General features: G+C 36.9%; 1 protein-coding gene across 2 annotated transcripts in view; it reads left to right on the top strand.

Moving 5' to 3' along the window:
- The window catches only part of ARHGAP18 (Rho GTPase activating protein 18), a 161,665-nt gene that overhangs the window by 91,576 nt on the left and 49,684 nt on the right, over positions 1–20,405 (top strand). For both annotated transcript variants that reach the window (XM_011997440.1, XM_011997448.1), the window contains exons 2-5: positions 1,920–2,122; positions 5,305–5,540; positions 10,149–10,212; positions 14,814–14,983. In XM_011997440.1, the coding sequence (XP_011852830.1) occupies positions 1,920–2,122; positions 5,305–5,540; positions 10,149–10,212; positions 14,814–14,983 (673 nt within the window). The remainder of the gene's footprint in view (positions 1–1,919; positions 2,123–5,304; positions 5,541–10,148; positions 10,213–14,813; positions 14,984–20,405) is intronic.

The raw sequence follows: 20,405 nt of genomic DNA on the forward strand, positions 1-20,405 counted from the left end.
TGCAGCAATAGGCAATTAAGTTCCTTGACTTTTTCTAACAAACCAGTTGGAATTAAGCTGCTGGATAGATTTGCCCAGAGTTTAGTGACCCTCTCCCTTATGTACTATTAAAATCCTACTATTTTAAACAATTTTGGGAAAGGCTAGTTTAAATGTGAATGTTCATACACTATTAAAGAATTTTATTGTAATTTTAAAATTATTTTCAATATGTACAGTAACTAAAACCAATCTGGCAAACGAAGAATTACTTCCTGGAAGTCCTTCTTGAGAGAAGTAATCTGAAAATTAAAATGGCAAAACAGTTATTCAACGATTGTCCTCACTCAAATTGTATTCTTTAAAAAAATTTATTGTTGTGTTAGTCCATTCTCATGCTGCTAATAAAGACATACCTGAGACTGGGTAATTTGTAAAGGAAAGAGATTTAATTGACTCACAGTTCAGCATGGCTGGGGAGGCCTCAGGAAACTTAAATCATGGCAGAAAGGGAAGCAAACACACCCTTCTTCATATGATGGCAACAAGGAGAAGTAACAAGCAAAAAGGGGAAAAGCCCCTTATGAAACCATCAGATCTTGTGACAGCTCACTCACTATCACCAGAACAGCATGAAGGTAACTGTCCCCATGATTAAATTACTTCCTGTTGGGTCCCCCCAGGACATGTGGGGCTTATGGTTACTACAATTCAAGATGAGATTTGGGTAGGGACATAGCAAAACCATATCAACTGTAAATAAAGGAAAGGCATCAAAGGTGAAAAATTTCTTCTTTTAAGGAATCAGGCATGGTTTTCTCTGTAAATAATAAAACAAAAACTTATTAAATCTAGGTCTTACAAGCTCCTTTAATTCAATTTTAGAAGTAGGTGAGATGTGAATTATAACAAAAAATACCGTTTACTTGAAGTTATACAAATACTCTTATTCAATTTATTCTTCATAGATAATATCAGAGAGAGAAATGTTTGAGGTAATTCCAAGCTATTCAGAGTTGCTAATAAATGAGTTTTTACCACATTTTGGAATTTTTAATACATATAAATCATGGGTCCATTTATAAATAAAGATTAGAAATTGCTTTCTACAGTACATTATAACAGCAAACTTAAATCATCCTATTTATATTTTGATTTCAAAAATAAAATGGAAATTCAAATGCTTCATTGGTTGAAGATATTTACTATATAACAGTTGACTAAGTTTTGTTTATGCATATAAATGATAAACACAAAAATTGTATACAATTCATTCCCAATTAATAGTCTGTAATTAAGATTTAACATGTTGCTTTTTAAAAACTAACTTTCAGGTTTAAATGACTCTTATGCCTGGGTGTGGTGGCTCATGCCTTTAATCTCAGTGCTTTGGGAGGTTGAGGTGTGAGGATCAGTTGAGGATCACTTGAGGCCAGGAGTTTCAGACTAACCTGGGCAACACAGCAAGACCCCATGTCTACCAAAAGAGAAAAAAAAATAGCTGGGCAATATGGTGTATACCTGTAGTAGTAGCTACTCAGGAGACTAAGGTAGGAGGATCATTTGAGCCCAGTAGTTTGGAATTAGAGTGAGCGATGGTCACACTGGTGCACTCGAACCTTGGCAACAGAGCAAGACCTTGTCGCTAAAAAATATATTTGAAAAATGAGTCTTCATTTAATGTAAATGGAAAAATAATTTACCATGTTGCTCTTTGTACTTCATCATACTTTTCTGTGGAGCATGCAACTGTTTATTCTACAAGCATATTATAATCAGTAGCACTCCAGAGTAAACAGTTTCAAAATATATATTCCTTTGGTTTTATTAAGGAGAACTTAAGGAGTTAACAAATTCTCCAGCATATTGCTGTGATACTTTAGAAATTATACTGCTTCCTTTTGTACTAAAATAAACCATGTGTTCTTTTGAATTTGTAGTCGCAGATATGGCCAGTACACTATGAACCAGGAAAGCACCACCACCAGAGTTATGGAGAAGCCTCCATTTGATCGATCAATTTCCCAGGATTCTTTGGATGAACTGTCTATGGAAGACTATTGGATAGAACTAGAAAACATCAAGAAATCTAGTGAAAACAGACAAGAAGATCAAGAGGTGGTTGTCGTCAAAGAACCTGATGGTAATAACTAACTAAATAAAGCTTTTATTGTTTGTATTTGTGTTTATAGGAAATGAATGCATAGAAAGGAAGAGAACAAAAAAAAAAAAAAAATTAAAGCTAGGGCCACCGAAAAAAGATACTGCCTTTCAACTTGAAAATTACTTGTTTGAGGCAGATTTATGGATGCAACTGCCAGATACAAGTGGCATAAGTAAGTTAGGGTAGTCATAGATATGGCTGGAATGTTGTTGGCTAAGCTCACTGTATCATAGCTTTTTAGAGTTAGACTTCATCTTTGAAACTCTCTAACCTCTCTTTAAATTTCTTCTGTAATATAGTAGCCACATTGTCATTTGGTCTCTAGTGAGTGCAGATGGTGATAGAAAGAGCACTGCTTTGCAGTAATACTGTTTTTCCAGTGGTCAGTCAGCTTGAGTTCCTTTGATCTTTGTTTTATTGATTTACAGTCTGCTGTCCTCTAACTTTGACTCTCTTGCTGTAGTTATGCCTTTGGGACAAATGGAACAGAGCTCTTCTATTTTTACATGATAGCCTTTCATATATTTGAGAATATTTATCTTGTTCCTAGCCAGGACCTTTCTAGAAAGAAAATTCACATAAACCAATCTTTGTGGGTGGTTTTCAAAGACCTGCTGTGGTCCTGGCTATTTTGTCATTCAAAGTATAGTTCTCCAGATTGGATGCAATGGCTCATGTTTAGCCAACTAATCTAAAAATATAGAGTTGGGCAGTAGATGGTGGCATTACCGTTTTTAGCTTCCATATTTACTTCTTTCTTGTATTTGGTGCATAATTTCTGTAGAGTAACTTTCCAGCCATAGTTCCCATTGTCTGCTGTAATACTTGATATTCTGGGAGAAACATGTAAAACTTTACTTAAAAGTTTTTTTGTACCATTTCTTTTAATCTCTGAAATTCAAGCAGTTGCCAAGTTTTTCATGTCCACTTCTCTTGTCTGTTATATTAGCTTTCTTTCTATGCCTTGTGCCATCTATACATTTGTCAGTATGTTTATGTAAGTTGATATATAAATGCCAAAATGTGAGAGCCCCAATCAGTGCTTTGTGATCCACGAATAGAGACTTCCTTCTCAACACAATGACTTCTTAACTAAATTACTTAGGATCTAATTAAGTAGCAAAATCTATATAAATAAGATTTTTCTCCTTGGCTACAACATTGCTTGAAAAAACTACCAATACTTATTTAAAAAGAAGACTTGGGGATTTTTCTTAATTTAATTTCTCAGACCTAGAAGAACACTACAGTTAACTCATTCTTTAGCTTCTTGTTTATTTTTCTGTCACTGTTTCCCAAATATGATACCAATAAAGTCAAGCTTATTTGTGATAATTAATAGTATCTTTCACCCTTTCTTTCTCCCTGTTTCAAGATGGATGTAGCATACTAGTCTGCTGAATAAGGAGAGAATATGTTTGAGAAAGCGGCGTTTAAACCCGATACATAGAAGTATGTCGTTAGCTGTTTAATAATTCTCCAATGTTAATTAGATTCATTGATTATTACGTACTATGTGGTCATCAAGAAGATTGGGAATGTTTTCTACATGCCCACACCTTTTCTTAGACTTTAAATTGTTTAAGCTTTACTTTTACTTTTTAATGGAAAAAGTGACTCTACATAGTAATCTTGTTTATTTTCCTTGTTGTGTAACATCATCAGCTTTTTTTCTGGCAATTTGATTTTGTACACCAATACTGAGTACTACCTTAAAAGCATAAATCATAATGGCTGACTTAGTTTTTTGTTGTTGTTTTGTTTTGTTTTGTTTTGAGACAGTCTTGCTCTGTCACCTAGGCTGGAGTGGCACAATCTCAGTTCATTGCAACCTCCGCCTCCCAGGTTCAAGAGATTCTCTTGCCTCAGCCTCCCTGGTAGCTGGGATTACAGGCGTGCACCACCGCACCTAGCTAATTTTTGTATTTTTAGTAGAGAGCGGGTTTTACCATGTTGGCCAGGCCAGTCTCCAACTCCTGACCTCAAGTGATCCACCCACCTCAAAAGTGCTGGAATTACAAGCCTAGCCACCATGCCCGGCCTTGCTGACTTTTTATGCTAGTAAGCTGTTTTTGTTGTCTGGTGTGCACAGTGCCTAGTACTGGCTTATGTCTCTTGAAGTCAGTTATTAACACTTGATTTCTGCCATCAAGAAGTTTATATAGTATAGAAAGACAGGCAGGACTAGGTGCTATACCATGTGATTCAGTCTGTCTCAGGGCTTTTCAAAGCTCCTTCCATATAACATTCTCACCTTTGGTTATAGCATAGCTGGAAGAGGTATGCTTCAGTGTACAGATCAGAAAACAGAGTCAACTTGAGGCTAAGTAACTTGTCCAAAGAGACTTGGCTATCAAGGTGCAGAAATGGGGTACAGATCCAGGTCTTTTGTGTCCCAATTCATCCCTCTTTTATTTTCCTCTATAAACATGATGGTTGGAAAGAATCTATTCTAATTATCCTTCTGCTTTTAAATAACTTTCATTAGATCTTACACAATATTTGCATGAATATTTACTTCCTGCTTTCAGTGTTTTGAATTGATTCTTGTTTGATTAGCTTCCTATATAAGCTTTTTTTGCTGAATATATTGTGCTTTTAAAAAACATTGTAAAATAATCTGATGTGCTGACTTGGAAGATTAGAAAAATTAATTTGAAATTGATTAGTTCCCAGTGTTCTGATGCTGTTAACTTCTTTGCTGCACTTCCTGTCAGCTACAGTGAACAGAGAAAACAAGGCTTTCCATAAATTAGTGTTGGACTCTGAGGTAGTACTGAATTTAAGCCAAGAAACTGGGCTTAATATATAGCCCCAGCATTGACTTATTTCTGTAACTTGATGGAAGTAAGTTATCTCTTTATTCTTTGCTCATCTCTGGAAGGGGAATAGTATCATCCTCTGGGTTAATCTGCAAGGAAGTTATAGAGGTTAATTACATGTGAAGTCATTTAAAAATTTTAATTGAGTATATATGGAATCCATCTAAAATTTTATATCGTGGCTGGAGTGTGTGGCAGTTGTCCAAGTTTTAGATAATGATTATTAGCACTGTGGTTTGGTTACAATAGAAGAGTTTTAGTAAGAATTTTTAACAGCTTAAAAAATATAAAGGTTCTTATATTTTGTGATTTAAGTACCACTTTTCTCTACTATCTTAGAGGGAGAATTGGAAGAAGAGTGGCTTAAAGAGGCCGGTTTGTCCAATCTCTTCGGAGAGTCTGCTGGAGATCCACAGGAAAGCATGGTGTTTTTATCAACATTGACCCGGACCCAGGCAGCAGCAGTTCAGAAGCGAGTAGAGACGGTCTCCCAGACCTTGAGGAAGAAAAACAAACAGTACCAGATTCCTGACGTCAGAGACATATTTGCTCAACAGAGAGAATCGAAAGAAACAGTAGGTTTTCTTTTTTGACGTTAAGGCAAAGGACTCATTGCTTACAATTAATTGGATCAATCTGGTTTAATTCGAATGATTAAAAACGTAATGATCACCTATTCTGTGCCAGGCACCAAAACTCTATGCTTGCAGCAAACAAGAGAGACTTGCTTCCTGCCTTTCTGGAAGTTATACTGATGAGGCAGAAAACCAAACTAGTTAAAATTCAGCATGATAATCCATGCATTAGGGGAAGAGGGTGTCCTTGGAGCATTAGCAGTGACTCTAACTCCACTAGGGGTGACAGGGACAGCGGACAGCTTCTCAGACAACGTGACTACCAACAGTTACTTAGAGAAAAGTAGGATTAGGGTATTCTTCCCTATCTATTAATGCTTGTAGGAGTATTTGATTTGTCCCTAGACTCGTTTGGGGATGGATAAGTAGAGTGTGAGGGAGCTAATTGCAGCTGAATTACAAAGTAGGAACCTTGAGACATGAAGTAACTTCTCCTTTGTGGTGTTAAAAGAAAGACCTTAGACAAATTAAATTTAACAGAATTCAATTGAGCAAACAGTGATTTGCAAATTGGGCAGCCCCCAGAATCACAGCAGATTCAGAGAGACTCCAGTGCTACCGTGTGGTCAAAGAAGATTTATGGACAGGGAAAGGAAAGTGATCTACAGAAAATGGAAGTGAGGTGCAGAATCAGCCGGATTGGTCACAGCTTTGTGTTTGCCTTATTTGAATATGGTTTGAACAGTTGGCCACCTTTGACTGGTCAAAATTTGGTGATTGACACGAGTAGGTTACACAGTCTGTTTACATACTCAGTTAGGTTAGAGTTCACTAAATACAGAGAAACCCTTTAGGATGAACATAAGATATGTAAGGAGGCAGCTTTAGGTTAAACTTTAAGGTGTCTAGCCTTAGCACAGCGACAGCACACAAAAGATTGAGTAAATATTTGTCTAGGTGATTGACTTATTAATGAAAGCTGCGGGGTCTGGTAGAGACTGTGGGACTGATGAATGAAGAGAGGTATCAGGGAAGGCATGATAAAAGTTTGAGAGGCTGGGTGTGGTGGCTCACAGCTGTTATCCCAGCTCTTTGGGAGGCTGAGACTGGAAAGTTCAAGACCAGCCTGGGCAACATAGCAAAACCTAATCTCTACAAAAAGCACAAGAATTAGCTGGGTGTGGTGGCGTGTGCCTGTAGGCCCAGCTACTTGTGGAGCTGAGGCCAGAGGATCGCTTGAGCCCTGGAGGTCGAGGCTGCAGTAAGCTGTGTTCCTGCCACTGCACTCCAGGCTGGGTGACAAAATGAGAACCCATCTCAAACAACAACAGTAACAACAACAACAACAACAACAACAACAGTACAAGAACTGTGTGGCTCAGATCAGTGCTACTCGAACAAGCCAGTTGGTGGATTACCTTTTACTCATCTCTAAGGGCATAAGGAGCTTGCACAGAATATAAATGATCCTTCTTTCTTTCATCAAAAAAGTCTTGCTGCCAGAAAAAAAGTAAAAAATCAGCTGATCTAGATGGTGTTCTTGAGGTCAAAGTTGATTTACATTCTGGCTTGAGTAGCTCTGGCCTAAAAGACCCAGTGAGGTGGTTGGAAGGAGAATGAACACGGAATGGGACTCTTGAACAATGATTGTAATAATAATAACAATACCAGCTGCTGCCACCATTGCTGAACAATTACTGTGCCAACCACTTTAATGTGCTTTATCTCACTTAATCCTTACAGCTGTCTTGTGAGTGAGGTATTATTTCCATTCTGTGGCTGAGGCTCATAGATTTTATTTTATTTTTTAATTTTTATTTTTGGAAATGGAGTCTCTCTCTGTCACCCAGGCTGGCATGCAGTGGCACAATCTTGGCTCAGTGCAACCTCCACCTCCCAGGTTCAAGCAGTTCTCCGGCCTCAGCCTCCTGAGTAGCTGGGACTGCAGGTGCATGCCACCATGCCCGGCTAATTTTTTGTACTTTTAGTAGAGACGGGGCCTCACTATGTTGTCCAGGCTAGTCTTGAACTCCTGACCTTAGGTGATCTGCCTCCCTCAGCCTCCCAAAGCGCTGGGATTACAGGTGGGAGCCACCGCGCCCTGCCAGATTTTAAGTAACTTGCTCAGTGTCCTGTAGATAGTAACCCCAAATTTGTTTGATTTTGAAGTACATGCTTTTAACCACTCTCTATCCTTGTATATTTGCATTTTGTACACGATTCTGACATTAAGCATCCTGAATATGAGATTCTATTCACACTATAGAAGATAACAAAAATTGAATGATTATTTATTTTAAAAAAGGAATGAAAGGGTTTATATTCATGGTATCTCCCTGTCATGTAGACACTCTTTTGCTTTTTCTAGACATTTTATTCTTGCAAGAAAGCCCTTCTAGCTGCAGATTGCTACTCTCTTTGCATGACCAATTTCGAATCAAGTCCAGTCCATTTTATAGGAGTTTTGGGGTCATTAAATTGCTCCAGGCACTTGCTTAAGTTAAGCACTTGCTTACTACCCAGTGGTTATTTGGGATATCCACTAGTATTAAAGGACTGGGCTAGGTTTCCAGCTGAAGAAAAATGAATGGTAAGGAAATTTAGTATTATGACATTTTCTTCCCAACTAGAGAACCCTCACTAAGGGAGTTAAGAGGAAGTGAAAAGTGAAAAGGGGGATGGAACAGAGAGCTGAGCCTAAGCAAAATATAAACTGTGGGATTTCTGCCAGTCTCCAAGAGGATGTTGCTACTCGGTGCTAGAAACAACATTTTTCCAGCAAGTTTCTGGCAGTGTCAGAACCACATGGTTTGAGTCCAAGGTAATTGGTGGATTGTGTCATCTGATGGAGTCATTAAGAGAGAACTAGCAAAAGGAAATTTGAATAATGGTAACTTGCTTACACTGCATGCCTTTGATTGAAACACTGCCACCCATGAGAAAAGTGCTTTATCTCCCCCATCCCTCAAGCAAACGTGGGCCAGCCATCTTCACTTGCAGTTCTTCTGTTTTTGAGCGATTGTATATTCAGCTCTTCCATGTTAAATGCTTCCTCATGAAGGCCTTGCTGACACTAGAAAATATAATACAGAAATGAACACCATCTGTACTGCCATCTTCAATTGCTAAGGAAAATAATTCCAACCACATGCTCCAAAATATGTGTTCTTTTGTGAGACTGGAATCACTCTGCTCATTGTGCCATGCAGGACCAGCCTCTGCCGACTTGTGGGAGGAAGGAGAGAGAATGGGACTGCTCTGTCCTTCAAGGGGGTTAAAGTGATGGTGGGTACCCACGTCCCACTTCTGTGACTTGGTAGTCACTGTAACATTGTCCTGGGTTTTCCCCATCTCTAAGTGGTTCATTAGTGGTCAAGATGTCCCTAGCCTAGTGCTTTTCTAGGCTCTTTTTAGACTTCAGGTGGAGGATGAAGTCCTTCCCGGACAACAGCTTGAGGTGAAACGTGTAGTGAGACTGCAATGGCCGCTTTCTGTCTGAGATAAAATCCAGTAGAATTATCAATATTATTTTTAAAAATAATTTGAATAGACCTCTTTCTGTGGTTGATCCAGACTCTCCTTCCTGACCTCTGAATTCCTTCTGAAGCCTTACCTGGAAAGGAGGAAGTACTGTCTGGCCACATTTACTGCTGAGCAGAGTCAGCCGTGGTTTACCATCTCCATAAACCTTTGGGAGGCTCCATTCCTTGGGTGTCATTGCCCCGGCCCCTTGAAAACAGGAATTCCTTCAGATGTTTTAGGTCTTATTGCTGGTTTGGTAATTTAGTTACTTATCTCACGTTTATTTCTGGATTTTTTTTTTTACTTGAAGAGTTTCTATTTTATTAGGGACATGTACTTTTATCGTTTTATAACAGCATGATTGAGATATAATTCACATACCATACAATTCGCCCACTAAAAGTGCACAATTCAACGTTCTTTTTAGCATATTCACAGTCGTGCAATGATCACCACAATCAGTTTTAGCACATTTTTATTATTTCCAAAAGAAAGCCTGTATCCATTAGCAGTCCTTCCCCATCTTTCCCTCCCTACTCTTAGGTGACCACTAGTCAGCTTTGTGTCTCTATGGTTTGCATATTATGGTCATTTGCTATAAATGGAATCATATAATATGTGGCTCTTTGTGACAGGTTCCTTTTACTTAGCATAATGTTTTCAAGGTTTATTTATGTTGCAGCATATATCAATACTTCATTTCTTTTTATAGCCAAATAACATTCCATGGTACAGATAGACCACATTTTGCTTATCCATTTGTCAATTAATAGATATTACTAATTTTTTAACATGTTCGTCCTTTCTCCTCCACTAAATAGTAGCATTCTTGATGACAGGGACACACTCATGACTTTTTTTGTATTTCCCACTGGGCCTACTATTGTCTCTTACAAGTTGTAGGTAATAAAATATTTTTTGGATGATTGCTTGTTGATTATTACCTTAGTGCCCCTTTTGCACTGTGATTGTTATAATTCTGAGTACATTTCTTATACTCTAAAGATTAGTAACAAAATTATTTACAATATTATTTTCTCTGGTTTTGAGTTGGAGATGACTAAATGGCCTGTTTTCTATGTTTAGGCTCCAGATGACACTGAATCGCAGTCACTTAGAACAAATGAAAACAAATACCAAGGAAGAGATGGTATGTTGAACCTGTTCTCTTGTTTTCCCCACCCCCTTTAATTAGCATAACAAACAGTTACAGTCTTATGAAACATTCACCTTCAATTCTAGTAAACAAATTCTATTAAAATGCTAATGAAAAGTCCCAAGTGGATCATTACGTGAGGCTGAGCATATAGTTGGCCTTCAATTTTCTTTTAATGTGTATCCCCATCTTCTGATTCAAAATGCATATACGTATCTTCCTGAGTGCTTACCATGTGCCAGATGTTATCAGGAGATGCCTACCTCATTTAATACACCCCAAAACAATGTAATGGTTATTGTTCTTAATCCATTTTACAGATGAGTGAGCTGAGGCTTAGAGCTGAGAAGCCACTTTCCAATGCCATACAGCTGGTCACTGAGCCAACAAACTTGCAGCATTGTTCTTAAATCACAAGCTCCTAATTCATAAATGGGGTAATTTTTTAGATATTATAGGAAAACTTTTTTAAATAGTTAAGATTTTTATGGGCAATTGATTATAATTCTCCTTTTCATGTTTCTCTGCTAACATTTGTTGTTTCAGAAGTGAATTGGAAACTTGAGGTATGGAAGAAAGTAACTTTTTTTTTTTGAAGTGGAGTCTTGCTCTGTCTCCCAGGCTAGAGTGCAGTGGTGTGGTCTTGGCTCACTGCAACCTCCCCCTCCCAGATTCAAGCGATCCTCCTGCCTCAGCCTCTCCAGTAGCTGGGATTATAGGCACATGCCACCATGCCCGGCTAATTTTTTTTTTTTTTTAATAGAGACAAGGTTTTGCCATGTTGGTGAGGCTGGTCTTGAATGCCTGACCTCAAATCGGCCTACCTGGGCCTTCCAAAGTGTGGGGATTACAGGTGTGAGCAACCATGCCCAGCCAAAAGTAACTATTAAGGCTGTATTAGTACTTACTAAGAAAGAGTTTATAGCTATTTCATTTGTTTACAGAAAGGGAAAATATTCTAAGTGAAGTTAATCGATTTAAGCTTAAAAATTTAATCGTTAATTGTTATTTAACAAACTAAAACAGGTGATTTATGTTTATATTCCTAAAATTTAGCAACTGGGGTGTTCATGCCATTAATAGCGTTGCATTTGGTTTGGAAGTAGTAGTGGGAGGAATATTAGGTAAACTGTGGAGGACTGAGGAGTGTTCCAACATTCCTATAAAAATCCTGCATTACTCAAGATCATATGGGATATTTTCCTTCCATACTTTTCTCAGAACTTCTCTCTGGCACCCCTGCCTTAAAGGTAATATGCACACGTGTATACACACATATATATTTATAAAAGCACTTGCTTTTTACTATTCTGTGGATGTTTCTTCAGTTTTATGCGTTATATCTGAATGAAATCACTAGGTGTTTTCTCAAATCTATGTACCCACAGATGTTGAAGTGGTAAGCAAGCCGGCATAGCTACCCTGCCTGCTAGAGAGCTGGGTCATCAGGAGAGACAGGTTTTTTTGTGCCAATGTCAATATGCTTTGGGCTCTGGGGAAGAGTGACTGGCAGTTGGTGAATGGATACTGAGGAAAACATTGTCCTTTTCTTGGTGTTTTCCTCCCTTGCCAGGGATCATGATGTAGGCTATATCAACAAAAGTTCTGGAAGACAAGTTCATAGTGTGAGCACTTGCCTGCCTAGCTTGCAGCAGGCAAGTGAAATGTGACAAACTTGCTGCTTGATTTACATCTGCTTTTGCTGGAATGCTACGTAGTGGGCATAGAGCCTCCAATCAGAATAACAAGAGAATGTGTGATGCCATCCAAGTTACTGAGTATTCCCTATTGCACCTGTTCTGGGCAATGCCATGCTCTTTCACTAGCCAGTGAATTAACCAGTGTAAGCCAAACGTTGGAAAGTTCAGGATGAAATGCGTGGAAACATTGTCTCAGGTTCAAAAATGGGGCTGTTTCTGATTAAAATTTGAAGGTGTGGGAGACATAGTCTCTTTTAAATGTTTTCCCCACACTTGGATTTTTAAACATGTTCCACCAACAATACTTATTCTAAATGAAAAAGTTGTTAAGTTTTATAGTTGCAAGGGTTGTTACATTCCAAATTAATTAATTCACTGTAATGTGTTCATTTTTCATTAAATCATAAACTCTATGAAAGGCCCAGTATTTAATAATACATTTAGAAATATTAATAATGCCCCAATAATTTTTTAAACTTTTATATTGATATGCGTAGTTTCTTATTTTCTTTTGAATTTCTACAGAGGAAAGAAAAATCTTTTTTTTTTTTAAAAAAATAGAAGCAATTGAATCTTAAAGTCAGGTGATTAAAAAAAATTTTTTAAAAGGCATTTCAGGATATTTTGGACTACTGAAAAACTTGAGGGAGATTTGCAAAATGTTTGTAACCCAGTGCTATTGTGCACTTAAAAAGAAACTAGATGACAGAAATGTTATTTATTTTAGGACCTTAAGAACCAAAAGGTTGATCTCAGCATTCTGTTCTTATTAAGAGTAGATAATTAAATCATCACTTATTAGCCAAGTAATCATCCATTTCTTGTAGCAGTACCCCCTTCAACCCTGAAACTCTTTTTTTCTGTGCTCTGCTTCAACTTGATTTTCTATTTTAACCAGAACTTTAATATGTGGTATTTTTTTTTTTTTTTTTGCCATGCTTTTGAAGGAAATTTGTGTGTTAAATGTATAATACCTTAATTATAGTTACTCAGCTTTACATTCAGTATAGTCCGTTGGTGTGGGTGTGAGTGTGGGGGTATTCATTGTAACCCTGACATGGAAGTGGTGAGAAGAAAGAGTAGTTTTGAAATTCGTGCCCACAACTACTCAGCTGCTAGAAAGGTAGCTTCTAATTTAAGAAAATGGCTAATCATTTTTTTCCTCTTAGAATAGTTTCCTAGGAAACCAACGTACATAGTCACAGTAAAACATAAAGGAGTGTAAACCAGAGGGAAAATAAAATTAAAATTGTGCTTTGACATTCATGTTGATACTTAAAAAAAATTAATCATCAAAAGGTGTAGGTATTCTAATTTAAAAAATGGTCACAGGCTGTTGAGAAACATAAATATACATGGCAGCAGATGAATACTAATAATATCAACGGACTTTAAATGTATTCTCAGTTTTGGAATTGGCACAGGTAAATTCTTACTTTCTTAACTGTCAGATGCTATCAGGACCAGCTATGTAATTTGCAAGGTCAGGGACAAAGATGTGTATAAGAGACAGGGTAAATTCTTACTTTCTTAACTGTCAGATGCTATCAGGACCAGCTGTGTAATTTGCAAGGTCAGGGACAAACTGAAAATATAGGGCCTCTTATTTAATTTCATGATGTAACAGCAGAGTATTAAACTAAGTGTGGAGCCCTCCTGAGCCTGGAGCCCTGTGTGGCTGCAGGGGTCTCATGCCCACGAAGTCTACCCTAGTTATTTAATGGGACTGAATAAAACTAGATCCATATTTACTTCTAAACTTGATTTTGATTAAAACAGGCATTTTCACTTTTATGTAAATGAATATAAAGATTATTTTTCTGAACCGCAGACTTTTAATAATGTATGCATTTATGACATTTATTAACTTTTTAAATTAACTTTAGCTTCTGTCACTTTGTTTGTACGTGAGCCTGTTAGTATGTAAGCATGTGTAGACACTGCATAGATGTATTTTGTAATTCAGAGCTTCTTACTATGATTCAAAGGTCAACAGTGAGAAAATAACAGTAATCTTGGTTATTGGCTCTAGGTTTTTTTCTGTCAGTTGCATTAAAACTGTAAATTTACCAAATAATCAAATTTAGAATTATCTTCTCCAAAGCTTAAACCTGGTGTTTTCAGCAAAGAGATTTTTAAATGTAAATTCCTTTGTGGAGGATTACAACAAACCAAAAAAAGCCAAAACAAAGTTAAACTTATGATATCCTTGAAATCTTGATGTAAATATGTGAAAATTATTTGACTAGTATTTATAGTCATGGGAACTTTTATATTCTTTGACGTGATCAGGTGGAAACCCAACCATTCCCGTACCAGGTACGTCCAGACCTGACTCGCATAGTGATAATTATTTGGCACTAACTGTTGTTTTGGAAATTTTACTATGATAGGTAGGTAATATTCCAGAAAGTAAATGCAGGGTGTGGAAGAAGTTTATTCCAGGAATCTGATCCACTCTGAGGAAATTAATTAAATGGCAAATTACTAGCTTTACAAGAGATTACTGCTCATTACCTCCCTCTTTTTTTGCTTTTAGTTTCTCAGTATAGAATAAAACAACAATTAATACTTCAAAACCTTTTGAGGTTTTTCATTAAAAGTTTACTGTCTTCCAGCAATGTTTTGGAATTGGAACCCAGTTTAAGGACTGTGCTCTCAAAGACTGCACAATTGAACTATGGATTGCTAGTCACCACAGTCTCCCTGCCCACTTCCCATGCACCATTGATAGGATTTTTGAGTATACTCTTTATTATTAAAATAGCAGCTAAGTATTGCCTGGAGAAAATAGTACTCTTCCCAAATGTTTTTATGTAGTGGATGCATTAGAATTTTTTTAAAAAAGAAAGAAATAAAGCATATGAATTGGGTTCTTTTCCCCCGGTCCCCCAGAACAGGCATCTAACCTTGTTGGTGAAGAGAAGCTGATCCCACCTGAGGAGACACCTGCCCCTGAAACAGACATCAACCTGGAGGTATCATTTGCCGAGCAAGCACTCAATCAGAAAGAGGGCTCCAAGGAGAAAATCCAGAAGAGCAAAGGCGATGATGCCACGTTACCTGTATGTAGTACACTATTTATAAATATACATATATGTACATACACATATACATATATATACACATACAGTTATACACACACACACACATACATATACATGTGTGTGTGTGTGTGTGTGTGTGTGTGTATATATATATATATATAGAGAGAGAGAGAGACAAACAGAGAAAGATGAGGTCTCACTATGTTGCCCAGGCTTATCTCAAACTCCTGGGCTCCAGCGATCCTCCCACCTCAGCCTCCCAAAGTCTTGGGATTACAGGGATGAGCCATCACACCTGGCTCAGGATATATTTTTCATCAACTTTTTATTTTAAAAATGTAGAACCCACAGAAAAATTGAAAGAATAGTATGACAAACACCATTTGGCCTTCATAGATCAATTCAACAGTTATTAACATTTTATAACCTCTTTTTCTTTTCTATATCTATCTATATGTATGTTCTAACTTTGTTTTTAGTTGAATACTTAGGAAATTTAAACTGAAGTGATAATCATATTTAATATACAGTCATATCAAAACTTTCCCAATTGTCACAATATTGTTCTTTATAGCTTCTCCCTTTTCCACTCCCATTTGGGTTCCAAACGAGGGTCATATACTGTATTTGTTGTCATGTCTGTTTGGTTTTCTTGAATCTAGGTCAGTCTCCTGCTGTCCTTCAGTATTATCGAAGAGTCCAAATCAGTTTTCTGATTGTTTCCTCAGGACTGGATTCAAGTTATACATTTTTAGCCACATTTACTGCATGGAGGATGTTTATGCCTTCGATTGCATCATCAGAAGAGATGCATGGTACCAGCTGGTCCCTTTATTGGTGATAGAAGTTTGATCACCAACTTATCTAAGGAGAGATGTTCACTAGATCTCCTCATCGTAAAAAGATACCTTTCCTATGTGCAATTAGTAATAATTTGTCATCCTTGAGACTGGGCAAATATCTTTTATGTCAGTAAAGCCTATTGGCCAGTGGTTTCACCATCCATTTGTAACTTTGCCTTAAACAATAACTAACCTCGTGCTTAAGAAATGGCTATTTTAAAATTCTGTTATTCCTTCTACACTTACTGGCTGACACAGTCTTCCATAATTGCTTCTTCAGTTTCTAGCACAAGATGTTCCAGGCTCTCTTTGTAATTTTCTCCCTGCAGACTTGAAAGCATCCATTTCTCCAAGAAGCTCTGGTACTTTTTAGCAGCAAATTGTGTTTAGAAACCAAGCTCTGTGTAGTGAATGTTCTCATTGCTACTGAATATCTTGTATTTTCTAAAAAATACATTTATTATGCAGAATTTCACACAGGCAAAAGTTAAAAAGAATGGTATTCCAAACCCCCCAAATACTTAGCACTCAGCCCCAACATTCATTAGCCCATGGCCAATCCTGACCTATTCATACCCCCACCCAGTTCCCTATTCTGTGTTATTTTGAAATACATCTCTGAATTACATTCTATCATCTATATTTCTAAAAGACAAAGAGGGGATTTTAAAACTCATAACCATATAACCATTATTGTACCAAAAATGCTAACAATTTTTAATTTCAAATATCTAAGCAGTGTTCAGATTTCAAATTGTATCACATCATTTTATGATCTTTTTATACAGGTTGAGTCAGGATCCAAATAAGGCTCATGTATTGTATTGCAATTAGTTGATACGTCTTTTAAGAATTTTTAAATCTCTTTCTCTGTTTCTTTTTCCCTCTCTCTCTTTCCTTCCTTCCTCCTTTCTTCCTTTCCCTCTATCCCTTCCTCTCTCTCACTATTTTTCCTTCCTCCCTCCTCATTAATTTATTAAAGAAACCTGGTTATTAAATTGTGGAGAGTTTCCCCCTCTGACTATTCCCCTGGTGTAGTTTAACATGTTCTTTTGTTTCTTATCAATTAGTTGACTTTAAATTGATCAATTTAAATTGACTTTAAATTTCACTTTTTTTGGGGGGTCAAGACTATGTCAGATATGTGATTGTGTGTTTTCTGTTGGGAAGCTCATAATAGCTGTTTCTTTTTTTTGTCACTGTAGCAGCTGTTGCTGATCAATACCTGGATCCAGTAATTTATTAACGGTTACAAAATTGTGATCTAATATTTTCTTCTTTTTTATTTATTCATTTGGATATTTCTTTGAGAACAACTTTCTGAAAGTGGTCATTTTTACCTTCTATTTGTTGTCAGAAATTGTTGACTTACAGTTTTCACCTGTGACCAATTAATGTTTTAATTTGCTTTGTAAAAAATAGTCTTAACTCATGGACTTTTTTGTAAAAATAGTCTTAACTCATAGATTTATACATATTTGACATCCTGGACAAGATTTTATAGGCTTGTCTGGTGTATTTTCTGTTCCAGACCTAGACCGATTTGTTTCTACAGGAAACCCTGATTCCATTGAGCAGAAATAGACTTTTGTGACTATGATCAGGACACTAGAAGTGTTAATTTCTCTGGGCTGGTCATTACTTTTGAGCCTTTTCAGAGGACAGAAGTACATGAGCATCTTCTGTCTCCCATGCTGAGAATTGTAGTTCTCAGGAAATGGCAGATGATATATTTAGAATATCACATAATTGCATGTTTGCTTTATCCTACGCTAATGCACAGTATTCTCAGAGTATGCTAATATTACCATCAATAATATGATTACCAGAAATGGTTTAAGCTCATTTTTCTTTTTTTATTTTGTGTGTGTGTGTGTGTGTGTGTGTGTGTGTGTGTGTGTTTTGGGGGTACATCCTAAAAGGGATTTTATAATTATTGTGTTTTAAGTTGTCTAGGATTGTTACTCTTTGGATGGTTAAGCCATCAACTGCATACCTGGTTTGGTTAATTTGCTTTATTTTATTATCAATTTTTAGAGATTGCTTTTCTTGAAATTTAATTTTGGTTTATAAGTATGTAAAATACTTATGTAGTCCAACATTAAAGTTGAAAAACAAAGTGTATTAAAAGTCTAGCTTTTATCCTTCAGCTACCAACCTATTCAATCCCTCCTCTTAGAGGCAAACTTTCATATATATATATATATATGAACTTTCAAATATATGTGTGTGTGTATATATTTATGTATGTGTGTATACATATATGTTAGTGTATATATGTGTATATATGTGTATATACGTGTATATATGTATATACACGTATGTATATACCAACCTATTCAATCCCTACTCTTAGAAGTAAATTTTCTTTCCTTTTAATATCATGGTTTATCCTTCTGTTCATAGAAAACTGGTAGCTCACTATGCAGTTTCTTCCACATTGATTTTTGTTTTGTTGACTTACTGGTGTATTCTGGAAATCATACCATAGTAGTATAGAGAAATATTTCTCACTTCTTTTTATTAGATACATTGTACTCCATTGTATGGATGTATCATAATTTTTCAAGTCAGTCCCCTAATGGTGGACATCTGAATTGTTTCCAGGCTCTCTTGTATATATGTGTGTGTGTGTGTGTATGTGTATATATGTGTGTATATATCTATTTGTGTGTGTGTGTATATATATATATATTTTTTTGAGATGGAGTTTCACTCTTGTTGCCCAGGCTGGAGTGCAATGGCGCGATCTCAGCTCACTGCAATCTCCGCCTCCTGGATACAAGCAATTCTCCTGCCTCAGCCTCCCAAATAGCTGGGATTATAGGTGCCCGCCATCATGCCCGGCTGATTTTTGTATTTTTGGTAGAGACAGGATCTCACCATGTTGGCCAGGCTGGTCTTGAACTCCTCTCCTCAGGTGATCCTCCTGCCTCGGCCTCCCAAAACACTAGGATTACAGGCATGAGCCACAGTGCCTGGCCTTCTTGTATATTTTTAAAACTTTGTGTTTATACCTAATGGGAAAAGTAAAAGAGTATGCAAATTGGCCTAAAATGATGATCAACTCTGCCAGACTATCCTCAGGAAAAGTATGTTTTTGTTTTTGTTTTTGTTTTTCTTGAGATGGAGTTTTGCTCTGTCGCCCAGGCACCATCTTGGCTCACCGCAACCTCTGCCTCTCAGGTTCAAGAGATTCTCCTGCCTCAGCTTCCTGAGTAGCTCGGATTACAAGCACGCACCACCATGCCTGGCTAATTTTTTGTAGTTTTGGTAGAGACAGGGTTTCACTATGTTGGCCAGGCTGGTCTCGAACTCCTGACCTTGTGATCTGCCCACCTCGGCCTCCCAAAGTGCTGGGATTACAGGCATGAGCCACTGTGCCCGGCCGAAAAGTATGTTTTCAAAGTGACAGTCTTCATCACAAAATATGGAAAGGTTTTAAATTGAAAGATAGTAGAATCTAATTAAACAAAATGAAGACATTGTTGGCTTTTAAGTTGTTGACTCTAACAATGGAATGAAATATAATCAATCTCCACTTGAGAGCTTTCAAAACAAAACTCCCTCTGCCATTTTCTTCTCTCTTTAACTAATTTACCTTCACCTAGTTTCTTTATATTCATGTTGTGCCCCAAGTTTAAAATGACCTCTCCATTTCTACCCCTCTGTTGTTCCGTATTTGCCAAGGAAACCTTAATCTATTCTTCAGAGACTAGCTCAAGATCAGTTTTCCTGTTCTGTCTTTCCTGATCATGAACTTATATTGGATCAAATAAATATATGAAATCACCTTTGATTTAGGTTGCATCCTTTAGACATTATTGTTAATCTGTCCATGTATTTGTTTATGCAAATAGGCTTATACTCATCTATACAAACTTTTTTTTAGTCCATTTGTCTTCTAGAAGGTGTGGACTCTGTTAAATTTCTACAAGTCCTTCCCATGGTCAAAGAAGTAAGATTTCTATTCACTACTCTGAGGCAGGTGTCTAAGTAGATAAAACCTTCAGTTCCATTTCTGTTCCATGCTCCTCTGCTTCTGTAAATAAGCAGTAGGCTTTGTGTAATACATTGTTCTCTGTTGACCTCATTTCATATTCACTTCCTTTTCCTCACAGCATCGAGCAGTCTTTGTTAATTCTTTATGATCTCTCACAGTGGATTCAAATTTCTCCTCTTAAATTTGGAGATCAGGTTTTATAACCTTTAATTTGCTTTAGTTTGAAAACTTAGCCCTACGTGGTGAGTACACATTATATCTCAGATATTATGGTCTATAATTATTTTATTTATTAGATGACATCCAGGAGGTAGATATCCCTATTTTTCATACATGGAAACAAGTTAGAGAGGTAACTTGACATGCTGAGGCTTGACATTAATGACTACGCTTTTGAAGCCTTTCTCTTGCTTTCCAAGTCAAAGCTAGAGCGATTTGATGAGTTAAAAAGTCAAGTTGATTATTAGTGATGAAATGCCTAAGGACTCCAAATGCAAATCCTACAAAAGAGCAACACAGCCAGGGAAAGCTACCTAGTTAATTTATGGTAACACATGGGAATCAATGACCTTATATTTTTTTTTTGAAAATTTTT

This window comes from Mandrillus leucophaeus, unplaced genomic scaffold (assembly GCF_000951045.1).
Source record: "Mandrillus leucophaeus isolate KB7577 unplaced genomic scaffold, Mleu.le_1.0 Scaffold1144, whole genome shotgun sequence".
Lineage (NCBI taxonomy): Eukaryota > Metazoa > Chordata > Mammalia > Primates > Cercopithecidae > Mandrillus > Mandrillus leucophaeus.